This window comes from Microchirus variegatus, assembly GCF_963457635.1.
Source record: "Microchirus variegatus genome assembly, chromosome: 21".
In the NCBI taxonomy this organism is placed as follows: domain Eukaryota; kingdom Metazoa; phylum Chordata; class Actinopteri; order Pleuronectiformes; family Soleidae; genus Microchirus; species Microchirus variegatus.
The window spans coordinates 14,533,305-14,546,611 of NC_139822.1; the positions used below are offsets into that span (position 1 = coordinate 14,533,305).

The window sequence follows — 13,307 nt, forward strand, 5'->3', positions numbered from 1 at the left end:
TGTACAGACGTGTGTGCTTACACCTTGCTATTGATCCCACATGGGATTATGACATCTCCATACAGGCTCTGCACTGGCCTCCTTTATTCTGTCTCCTTGCCGCAGCAGACACATTATACTAGGCAGTAACACAGCAGGATAGCCTGCTTAAGCCTTTCTCAGTGTGTGTGTGTGTGTAGTCACAATAACGCCATCATTCTTTCTCCTTACTGAGCACCAGTAAGGGAGTAAAGGGAATGAGATGGAGAAGGAAGCTCAGAAAGACTCCCTGTGGGGCTGGAATGGCGGCAGCAACAATGTGGAATTTAGTGGATGAGCTGAGGCGAAAACAGAGTCTGCTGGACTAGAGGTTGGTGGAGTTACTCTAATCTGCAGCTATACTCCAGCATAAAGATGGGAGCATTACTGAGGTGCAACAGCAGCTTTAATGCATTTACATGATCCGCACTTAGGTTTCCAGCCATGAGGCTCGAGCATGACACGGAATAAACTTCTCCCAGAGGTTGTCTACAAGGGCTTTTAAAAGGCAGCGACAGACAAGCAGTGCCCTCAGAGGAAATTTAGTCATTTGCATAGTGTTTGTGTTTTGGATGAGATGATTGCACCTTCTAAGGACAAGAAAACCTCCTGAGAGACAAACACAACAGAGACAGACAGTGCAGGCCAACTCATGCAAACAACAAGCACAACAAAGCTATTATTGTTAACAACGAAAAAACAAGGATTGCAAAACACAGTTAGTAGAGTATTAAGTAAAGTTAAATACCGTTAATAGGTTTGGTTTTTCCATGACAATAGACACAGTTCAGCCAAGAAATAGGACATAGGAAATAGGTGTTTCTGAACGAGGCAGCTTATTTACAGCCTCATTACTTGTTAACCTAGTGTGTGACGTGCAAAATTACCTTTAAAATAATTATTTAAATTCAATTTTTATTTACAAATGTACCCTCAACTTTTACCACAATTGGTAAAGTACATCTTCCCTCTAATTCTCCTCTGCAGCCAGTAGGTGGCAGCAGAAGAGTGCATTTAAACAACAGATTTCACAGCGCCTGCTTGCTCAGCCATCAAGATCAGGTTTCCCTTTATCCTCCTCTATCCATCCTGTGAAACCCAAGCTACAGCAGAGTGGCAACTGTCAAGAAGCTATTTTTTCTATGATTATTATGAACAGTCATGTTAGAATGCATGTCAACACTAAAAATTCATGCATAAACTGCAACGACTGCATCGTGATATAGACTGCAAAATGAAAAGCAGCATTCCAACGGTGCCTTTTTGAAGGCAAAGGAAAAGGTAGAAAAAGGCCTGAGACATAAGAATTCACGCTGACTCAGTCTGTTCCATGTTAACCTGAGCTTCACTGAGCAAATTTACCTTCATGCATAAACCAATAATCCCCTGCTGGTGAACTGTCAGTCATAAAGGTCATTAAGAAGAAGAACAAGAAATCACTTAACCAAATGGCCCTAGGTTAATTTCTTAGACTTGCGAATCAACATGTAGCATTTGCTAAGACAAAACATAGCGTTTGCAAGCAGCATTTAAATAAACATCAGTCATGATTCCATAAAGAACTGTGTTTGCATGAACCATTGCAGGTGTAAAACCATTGCTTGTTGTTCTTCTAGGATCTCAGACCCAATCTCAAGCCGTCGTCTCGGTTAAAGAAACATAAATCGGTCAAAATCACCGGACTTAATGCAGCTTTGTGACAAAATAAAGGCAACCGAGTAAAGTACAGCCTTCAAACTAGATAGAGGCTGTTTTGCAGACAGGATGGTGAGGGGAATTCAGAAAGCTGAGTCAGGTCCGGATGACAGACGGCAGGACAGGTCACAGTGAGGTCATATCCTGGAGTGAAAGTGGATAGGAACAGACTTCCCTTGGATTTCGGCTGGCCCCCAGAACTCTCTCATAACCTGTCCCACAACCTCAGTGGCACCAGGATCAGTCCCTGCCAACAGTCATACGGGAGTAAACAAAGTGGAACGGCCTTAGGTCTGAGAGCCGAGTATGCTTACCAAGAAGCTCCATCTGGTCTTGTGACCCAAAACAGTGTTCCAAAACAAAACCGATAACTAGTTTTAATCCAAGAATAACCAACACACACACACACACACATCCTGAATCATTCTCAGCTACAGCAGATTTTCTGTACTTCTCTTATGCTCACCATTTAGACTCCTGAGGTTGTGTCGCTGATTAGCAAGACAGCATCCTGACTCCTGTGCTGTACTACAACTCAGAATGAGTTCCAAAGGGACACATGCATCACCCAAACACGAAAAAGGTCTTACACGGTCTGCAAAGTATTGATTCAAAAGTCAGAAACCTCTTGTAAAGCATGAGTACGCCAGCCATCAAAAACCTAAATGGATAATCAATAGGCCTGAATCAGCATTTTACATTTGGACACTGCTCGAGCTCTGTCAGGTTAAAGCTGGACCGTGAACACACAACCGTACAAGTTCTCCATTAGGCCGAACTTGGACTTGACGGCAGTAGAGTAGGAGCAGGTGTGTTTACTCACGCGTGAACTAGCAATAAAGCGTGTTGATATTGCTACAGCAAACGCAAGACTGGAGTGAAACGGTTTCCAGTCTTTGCTCTACAGTTCTAATTTTTTCACATGTTGTCAGCCACTATTTTCTGACATATATAATGTATGAAGAGGAGAGACTCTATTCGCTTTACATGGACTTTTAAGCAATGCTCTTGCATTTTCACAGAGATCGGGTCTCACATCTGTCGCTCCAGGAGCAGCATCGCAAACTGCCATGGATTCCTCTGTGGCAGCAGACACAAAGAAATCCTGGAAGGCAATGGCGACGGTTGCCGGTGGCAGTGGAGGTGGGGGTGGGGTGTTCCAGCGCAGTTCAGGGGGGAGGGACAAAAGATTATTCCCTCGAGATATCCATTACTCAGAACGACTCGGCATGGGGATCGCAGTCACCCAGAGCAATCCGCGGGGAAAGGGGTCACATATCTCATCGTAACAATGAATTAATCCGCATAATATCCAGCTCACAGCAAGCACACAATGGAGATGTGTACTGTATCAGTCAGCCTGGCTTGAATGTGATGCTGAACTCAGGTGAGAGGATGTGAGGGACCATATTCCCGTCTGCCATGAGGAAATTAGAACATAACTGTGGTTTTCCACTAAAACTGTTACAGGAAACACATAATGAGAAGGGCTGCAAGAGCTTATCTTCTGGTCAATTGTCTTATCTGACTGAAAAATTAATAATTGAACGAATAAATGACTCTGCACTCTGCAGGCAGGAATATCATCATGATGCAAATTTCGCTTTGCGAGAAAATATGACATTAGTTCATCTTTGAAGCATCTGTCACGGTCCTGTCTGTGTTACATAACACTAGGGCAACACTATACATATTAATGCTGCTTGTTTTTAAGCAAATCCATGTCCATTTACATCATATTCCAGACCACATATACTGTAATACAGTGGTCTGATCTAAAACAAGATAAAGGTCAGTGTCTGCAAGGACTGCATCGATAATTCGAATAATCGATTATTAACCGATTACTTAATTTATCGTCAACTATTTTTATACTTGATTATTAGGTTCCTGTAACCAGTAAACACCTTTTAAATGTCAATGCGTTCTAGTTTCATACTCATACATACTTGTGGACAAAACAAAGATATCTGAGAACATCTTCATTTCGAGGTTTGGGGAAACACCAATCAACATTTTCTGCCATTTTCTGGACCAAACAAACACTCAATTAATCGGGAAAATAATCGACAGATCTATGACGACAGTCATCGTTCGTCGCAGCTCTAGAGTCCACGCGGTGGATCAGAGCGAAGGATCAAAGCATCTCTGTGTCTGTCCTGTACACACCACTCAAAGACAGATTATCTCCTCAGTGCACGGGTAAAAGCACATGTCGTCACAGGCAGGGGCTAAAAGGGGACAAATGAGGGTTAAGCTGCTTTCAATATTAGTCCTTTTTTTTGAAAAGATAACTCCATAAATATGCAGCAGGCCTGAATCCAGGTTTTACTTACAGGTCAGATGACTGAATATGGACTTGCTGGGAGGCTGTAATTGTTATGTGTGGAGAAAACTGAAGCAACGTTTTGACAAGTTCCTTTTTTTATGGATAGAGAGCACAGCTCTTAATACTGGCTTCGTAATATTAGCACGTGGGTTCCCTCTGGGTACTCGCGTATCCTCACACAGTCCAAAAAACATGCAGATTGGGGATGAAGATAACTGGATAACCCCCTAAATTGACCATATATGCAAGTGTGAGAGTGAAAGCCTCTGTATGTTGGTCCTGCGATAAACTGACGACCCCTCCAGGATTGTACCACAACCTTTCACCCTATGTCAGCTCAGATTGACTCCAGCTCCCCATGCGACCCTCATGTTGAGGATCACTCAGTAGAAAATGAAATGTAAGGTGATTCTAAATTCCTTACATCCGTGGATAGTGGATCTCAAATGTTGCTGAATATAATGCAGTGATGCATAATCCACACTCCGCTCCCAGATGATTAGAAAAACGAGGACAAGACATAGTATATAAGGAGGAACAAACAACAGACTGCTCCACTTTTTTGTTGTTTTGATTTGTCATCATCCCTACAGCCCTGCCCTGTGCAAATGTAATAGGAGAGCCGACTGTTTGTATTGGAAACTGGAGCTGCCTTTGCAGTCAGGTGGGAAAACAAGGTGAGGGACTTTAACCTGTATGCGTAATGTAAGAGTGTTCAGAAAAACAGTGGGAGGTGCCATTGAGTCAAAGATGAACGTGCCCTGTTTTGCATACACACCTAGGTTTTAAAAACAAGAATTGAACCTTACTCCCACAACCTGTCAAGAGCTGGAAAATTAGGCTTCTTTTTTTTTTTTCCCCATCAGCACAATCTCCATTTAATTTCCAGGCTATTTGTGGAGAATGCAGGAAGTAACTCGGGTCTGCAGCATGGCACCATGGAAACTGTGGTTCAACTCCACAATTCAGCAGTAAACAGATTGGAAATCAAGAGAGCACAAAGGCATAAAGAACAAATGACTTACTTCAAAAATAAAGAGGATAGAGTCCAGCTCCTCCCTTTGAGATTTGTTCCCTGAAAAACAAGGAACGTATGGTTTTTAATCATACAACCTGGAGCTACACTGCATTAGTTTCATCAATAATGTAACCATAATATGGGCCATGTTGTGAGCACTCACTCAAAGTAACTCATTTTACCATAAAAAAAAAGCACTCATTGCTCTGTGCGCAATGGGGCGGAGGGAAATAAACCCTTTCTGTAACGCACACCATAGAGAGCAGGGACAGGGTTAATTATTGAACCACCGTTGAAGTGCTCAGTGTGCAGGTAAAACAAAACCATATTAAAACCTAGCATATGGCCGGACCGTGTATAGTCAAACTAGCGCTGCTAATCACCATGTTCATGACAATGGATGTATTTGCATTCTTTTACAACGTCAGCTGGTTTCAGACCTTTACGCTGCATGTTTGCTTACCAGCTCAGTCGGACACAACACAGACTGTGGCAGGGTAAAGTCTGTTTGATGTCTGGATAACCCGAGTTGGGATTTGTGTTCATACTGTACACACAGCTCCTCTGTGTACTGTGTAACGATTTGCAGTGCATGTGTTGTGCTTCCCATAACATTTATTTGGGGGGGGGGGGGGGTGAGAGGTGGGGGTGTCTCATCCAAAGAATGCATAAACTAAAAATGATATGAAATTGGTGTGTGCAATCTTCTTGTGGGATAGTAGAGGTGACTGTATTTTACATAATGTGCAGGAGATTGATGTAGACAGCATTTTGTGAGGTGTATTTTGTATAAAAACGTCACTAAAGTGGTCCACTGACACAAATTGTTAACTCGTTTAGACAGAGCAGGCTAATAGTGTAACTCCAGTCATGTGGCACATGGCTTAGACAATGGTGTAACTCAAGCACTCGCTCACCCACTAACATTCAAACATATAGTATATATGTTCACCCCAAACAGGATAATAATGCTCACCTTTTTGCTTTAGGTTGCTTTCCAGTGTAATGAAATTTTCATAGAAGATAAAATAAATCTGAGAACAGTTGCCTTCAAAGAATGCCTTCAATTCACTCTTTTCCAAGATATCTGTGGAGGGAAAAAAAGAGAAACACTGTCAGTGGGATTCTGAAATGGAAAAGGTGCCGACATATTAAAAAGCACAATAAACCTTGTTAAAAATGCACATGTGTTAATTCTTTAATTCTAAGATGCTGCCCATATTTTTAAGCTGTCTCTTTAATTAAAAAACTGACAATGTTAAAACCACTGTTGCACAAAATGACTTTCTACTACTTCCTCTTTTCACAGACATCAGTTTAAAAATCAAGGCAATCCGCTTAACTTCCTTGTCCTGCATTATTTCAAGCACCTGTAATCGTCGAGCAGAGCAAAGTCGGGCTTTGTGGAGGCGGTGAAAACAACTCTGTCCGTTAATTTCGTAATCCTTGTGAAAAGTGCAGAGATGTCTAAATCGTCCCTCTTCTGACGATGATCCAATACAATGGATAAAGTACAGGCTGTGGTAGATTGAGGTGTACGGTCAAACAGATACACAAATGAACAGAGTGGCACTGACACAATGTTAAATTCATGTATTGAACTGCTCTTATTTTCCATACTTGTCCCCAAGTTTGGACTGAATATATAGGCCAATAGGAGCCCTTTCAAGGCATCATTGAAAGTAAAGAGGACTGAAATGAAGGCACAAACACTAACGCATATTGAGTCAGTGTATTATGCTTTGCTAAACATGACTGCCCATGTAATGATATCCACTTTCACAAGTCAACATGTGTGGTGGAGTAATACTACTCGTAGCTAATGTATTTTGTATATTATCAACTTTTCTTTACCGAAATACTGACAACACCGATTTCTATTCACCCAGTCTTGCTAGTGTTGGCGTCTTCGGCTTTATCTGCAGCATCAGATAACCCAGATTGCCCATTTTCGCTACAAGTAGACGGAATGATGAACTGCTCTGCTGTACCAAAACAACACTCCTGGTTTAAAATCCCACAGGTCATTATAGTACAGGTGTGCAGTCAAGTGTTCAGAACGGAGTTGTGCTTATACCCAGACAAACACCACCACCAACGACTGCTTTATTGTGAAATGTGGCTAATCATAAGCCAAATGTCACTTTATGGTGCACATATATCAACTTTAATAGCTGTAGAATAACAGAAGAGGAGCAAATGATTTGTTAAGTATTTTCACATTCACCACAATTGATGAATGTCGACGTTGGCTCTGGTCTGTGTTCAATAATTAAGATCCTGTCACTTTAAAGATCAGTTCCCAGATTACTAATGTAGTGTCTCATGATAAACGAGATTCAACCTAGTCTAATTACACATACACATAATTAAAAAAGGTGTGATCTGCGTGCATGCTGCATATGTGAGAGTGACAGACAAAGGGTAGCATGTCTATAATAATTGTGCAATGCTAATTGGAATATTGCTGTTGGGCTGGGGGTTTATTTTTTCAGATGTCACGCTGCCTGTCACAGAGTCGTCACGGCCTGTCTCCCTATGCTCTCCAGACTCACTGCCCTCCATCTGCTCAAATACTACTAACCAGCCACTGGAGCATGACGGATGGTGAGAGCGAAGGCCTTAAGGGGAGGAGAGGTGAAAACATTAAATGGAAGCTCGCAGGACTTCTGACAGTGAACAAGAATCTCAGGTGGAAAATAAGCTGACAGGACACTGATCAGCCTCCCTGAAGAGAAGTTCATAGATATTTGACCTCTATTATTCAAATTACTTACTGAGTTACTGTCCAGGTTTCATAGCAAACTAACTAAGTAATGAATGCACACTCCTGTGGAACAGGAAAACAAACAAACAGAGACAGTATTACAAAATTCAATATACATCAATATGATGTTCTTGCATATTCAAACACACTTAAAGGTTGCTTTTGTGGTTTTGAATAATTAATATCAACTCATTTGAACATTTTGTTCAGATCGCCCCATTACTATTGCATCTACTGTACAGCAGTGGTTCTCAAATGTGGAATTGGGGCCAGTGAGTCCCAGAAAAGTTTCCAGATTCAGAAAATGTTTGACTGAAAAATGATTTTCAATAATGGTTTTGAGCACCGATATCCACTGAAACCCATCTTTCAATGGCTTCACTAACTTCTCAGGTAACAGCAGGAGGACAGAAAGTGACAGAACCTGTTCCTTGAGCCCTGGGAATGCAGTGGATGACACTGTATCCCCTAAGCCTGACAAGATAACTGTGCCCCTCCATTAAAACCCCTCTGTGTGTATGACTCCCATGTCAAAAACAGGAAAACAATGTTGGATGAACAACAGCTTTAGAGAGCAGGGGTCATGCAGGGAAAAAAAAGTATCTTAATACTGGTGATAACAGCTGGATGGGCTGATAGCTTGGCTTTTTGTGAAAGCAAAATGAATGCCAACACATCAGTGATCCGATACACCCACTTTGCAAAAAAAAGGGAACAGAGAAAATCCAGCTTTGTGATTTTAAAAGCAGTACTTTCTTATGGCAGTACAGCACAATAGCTCTTCTGAATTGGCTAAGCTTTGCACTAGTGTAGCACGAGCGTTAACTGAATTTCTGATGACTGATTTTCTCAGATCTGCATTGTTGTGCGCCTCTTTGTTGTAGACATGCTTTGTAGAGCAAGGCTAACAGCTTTATGTAGCCAACCATTTGCTCTCTAACAATCCACAGTTATGCTGTCCAACATGTATTTTAGTTCAGACATTCACCTTGCGAAGAATGTCTGCAGCCATTACCAATGATTGTCTTTCTTAATTGAACCTAATTCGCTTCCAGAACAAGACACCATCAACTTTCGTCTTAAATCATTATGGTTAATGTTGCCTAACCTTAACTGGGTTAGGCAACATTAACCATGAGTCAGCTGCTGCTCTAACTGCCAGCCTATGCTTGTAAATACAGCTAAATACACAGCTAGTGGTAATCAGGTTCCTTAACTACTTTTAAGTATTCTGCAAAAGGATAATTAAATAAAAGGAGTTATCGTTAACTGACAAAGAACTGTGTGAACCATCATCTGTGAACCTAGTCTAGTAGTTACCATTGACAGTAATGACTTAATGATGCAGAAACCGGCAATCTTCTATAGGGAAATTAATAAAGACATGCCAAACAGCCATGGCAGGTTTGGGTTAGATGACAGCGTCCTCCATTGTGAATGTGCTTCCTGCGAGCTGTCAGGGAAGGGCAGATGTTCCACCCATGTCATGAGGACCAACTGGAGAATAATTATGTGCATTTAGAGCTGGAGGCCATAATGTAAGATTTTGGAAGGCAGAAAACACAGCATCTTCTTAAAAAGCAAGCAGATATTATCAGCTCACTGTCATTTCCACAAAAACACTTTTGAAAAAATGTCCCACCCCGATGCTAGCACAAACATGTCGTTATTTTCCAACCTCTTGCTGAATAAACATGGTGTTCGGATGTCTCATACATCCTCACATAACTAAGGGTCTCCCTTGTGACCCTTGGGGGCGAATCTTAAAATGGTGGCATGAACTGCTCACAATATTGTACTGTTCAGAACGCTCTGTTTAGTGGTATCTCTTTAGGTCAACCTTAAAAAAAATAAAACGAAACTTAATCAGCCACAGAGGCTACTGGGAGCTAACAGCAGTTAGCATTTGGAAAAGTGATAATTTGCAGGCTCGAGCAGGCACATTGCCGTCATATAACATGTATCCACTGGACAGATAAATCCTGTGAGGCTGGAAGTTTGTGTAGGACTCGGATAGGTGCCGTTTTCGGATAGCGTTGCCCTCGCCAGCACTCTCTTGTGTTTTACGGACAAAGCGGAACTCCGCGAGACAACAATTCCAGAAATGTACCGTCTCGTGACGTCCCAATAAGCGCGGAAGTCAACATCGCATGTTTTATCTCCTGTACTTAGACTGAGGAGGAACACAAAAGCATGAGAGAGTCACCTTTTTTTCACACTTTGCAGACTGATAGGACCTCCAGAGTACCAAATATAAGGATTTAAATGATTAAAAAGTTGATTTTGCATAATATGTCCCCTTCAACTAGGAAAAGATCACCCTACAACTGACGGCTCTGTTGCTTGCTATTCAAATGAACTGGTGTTAAACTGAGTTTGCCCAGCAAGCACTTAGAGAGTGCACCCAGCAGTGTACCTACTGGGCTTGTTAGCAAAAATAGGTGAAGGTCATCTCATCATCTAAAGCCTATGGTATATTTACACAACCCAAACCAAACGTCAGCTACTCTGTCCACAGCTCCCTGTTCAAACTTGATCAGCACACGGAGCAAGCAACACTAAGAGGTTGTGTCAAACCATAGTTTGACCCTCTAGGCAACATATATGTTGTTTATACCACCTGAAGCATAGTCATTAATATGCAACGTCATACTCAGAAAGCAGCCTGAGCAGGCGTTTGATCCAACATACCCTCATTTACATTAGCTCTGGGCTAGCAGACACTGCAGGTGCACTATATTCTTGCCAGAAAGGAGATGAGGGAAGAGAAAAGACTGATGTGTTTCTTTGGCAGTATGCTCAGATTAGACACAGAGGACTCTTTAAGAGCCCCCATCAGAGGGATGCCTAGAGGGCGCCGACACACAGAAGAGAAATGGGGGTGTAGATAAAGTGGAAGCTGAAGGATGCAGTGTAGATGGTACTTCCCTGCATAAATGGTTGTCAACAAACAAAGGTGGAATAAAAGAAAATCAAAGAGACTGCAGTAAATTAGGAGAGTGTTCATTTTTTATAGCGATGATATGAGGATATGCGAATGGGAGATTTCAAAACTATAATCGCAGACACAGTGTGTCAGCTGGTTCCAAAGTAATACAAACACTGAGTCTTTGTTGTTTGTTTCACATTTTAAGGAACAAGATGGAAGAAGAATGTGTGTAGAAAAAACTAACAACATTTTATATGAGCTCAGGTTGGTTCAGGAAGTTGACAAATGTAGGGAAGGTTACTTACAAAGACTCTCAATTAACAAAACACCTGTGCCATATTTACATAAAACACAAATGTGGTAGCTTCCTTCCAAATCAGACTATGTATAGATATAGAGGTAGGCAAAGTGTGCAAAATAGTCAAACAAAGAAGGTACTGTATATACAGCATTGAAAAAATGTCACCATTTCCTTATTATATCATAACAAAACAGTTGGAAAACAGATAATTCAAGCAGTGGGGAGGTGATCCTGCCCCTGGCAAACACCCAGGGCAGGAGTGGCACACATCTCCCGCCCACAGATAAACCTAACTTGCGACTGCTTTTCAATTTCATCTAAAAGCACTGACACAGAGGTAATAAGTCTGCAAACTCCGCTTATGGCATGCTCCCCACACATGGTACAAGTAATTAAAATGCATGTGTTTGTAAAACAAATGTTCTAATTGACTATCATTGATTAACTTTCAACTCGTGGTTAAGGACAACGCACAAAATGTGCAACCCTCGTCCATAGTCAAAAGAGGTTAATCATAAATCGGTTACACAGCAGCTGAGGAGTGTGAATCTGTCACATGAAGCAATTTAAGGTAGCAATAACAATAGGTAGCACAGTGTATGACACTCACTTGATAACACTTGTGCTCCTCACACACGTACTGTTCAACAGGCTTCAAGCTGCACCAAATAAGAGACTCCTTAAGAGTCCTTGATGGGCTGATAAACCTTTGGTTTTGCAGATTATTTCAACAGCGGACCGTGGGTTAGCTGATTTGGAGCTGCCATTGCTATTCAGGAGAAAACTTTAATGATTGTCTTGAACATGACGTCATCCTCTGTGTGAAATGTGAAGAATGATTAACGTACTGCAAGGCTAGCAAAAATAATGGAGCATGGTCTGACTTAACATCAGCAGATCATCAGCTACAATTTCTATAAACTTTGTCTGTTAGCTAAACCTCTACATGCTGAGTGTATATATATATATATATATATATATATATATATATATATATATATATTATTTTATGTATTTTCAAAAATATTAGTGATGGTTATTATTATGATTCAGGACTCAGGACTAAAGCTACATTCAAACACTTCAAGAAATGCCATTTTTATGCAGGGGCTTTTCCAGCCATCACAACATTTGAGGCATTCTTATTTAATTATGTTGCCGACGTGCCAAACACTGCATGAATGCCTCTTGACTTGCTGTCAGTGTCTCGCTGTGTAACAGATTGGGACATTTAAATCTAAACAGAGCACATCGTGAAATAGTCAAGGCAAAGCTAACTTGCTGCTAGCTGCAGTGAGGGGTCACTGAAAAGAGGTTTTAGGGTTTTTGGAACAAAAGAAATAGAATGTTTTCAAGTTTATCATCATCATTGAGCACTACAGTGACCTCAGTTGAGGACACATTACAATGGCTCCATAAGTGGAAAATTGATCAGTTGAGAGATAGCACCAAGATTCGAGGAAACCTGCTTCGAACCAGATTAAGAACCAGATATAACGTTTTAAAAATATACAAATCCTGTGTGGCTGCATGTCTTTGAGTCCGACTCTGCCGCAGATTTCTTCCTGTTAAAAGCGAGATTGTTCTCTCCACTGATACCTAGGGTTTGATCAGTGTGTGATCTGCTGGGCTTCTTTCTCACCTTGCCCTACCCGACATTGCCTTAGCCTCTAAATATACTAGAAAAGTTACCTAATAATTAAATGAAGTGTATATACTAGATATTTTTTCAGATTTTCTACCGCAGTTTATCACTCAGTATCAGCGGGTAAGTTCGCCAACTTGAAATATGTTTTTAACAACTCCCAGTGCAAGCCAAGGTTAACTTAAACTTATGTGCTTAACATCTCTCGGTGCAAGCCAAGGTTAAGTGTTTATTTTCTTTAAGATTTAAAGCTGCTAGTCGATTGCAGATTAGCAAACACTTGGGTACTCAGAAAGGCAACATAAAATAGAAATCCCAGTTTGAGGTCAAATCTTGTTGACACGTGCTGCCCAAGGAAACGCAAGTGCTGGGTAAGGTTCGGCTATTATATACGCAGTACAGGTACACAGTGTAACCAGACAAACTGGTTTTTCATGAGCCGTGTAAGAACCACACAGATATTATCCACAGCAGAACACAGGAGCACTGACGTTGTCCTATCTCTGGCTCACCAGCAGCTAAAAGAAAAACGCCTTTCATTCAGCACCATGTGATTTTAAATCTGGGTTTTAGGAAAGCTATGAAACACATGGTAGGAACACCAA

At 41.3% G+C, this 13,307-nt stretch overlaps 1 protein-coding gene across 1 annotated transcript in view; it reads right to left on the bottom strand.

The window, feature by feature from the left end:
- The window catches only part of ralgapa2 (Ral GTPase activating protein catalytic subunit alpha 2), a gene marked incomplete at both ends in the record, with an annotated part of 76,627 nt that overhangs the window by 58,909 nt on the left and 4,411 nt on the right, over positions 1-13,307 (bottom strand). The window contains 2 exons of the mRNA XM_083907903.1: positions 5,068-5,117; positions 6,037-6,147. Coding sequence (XP_083764029.1) covers positions 5,068-5,117; positions 6,037-6,147 — 161 coding nt within the window. The remainder of the gene's footprint in view (positions 1-5,067; positions 5,118-6,036; positions 6,148-13,307) is intronic.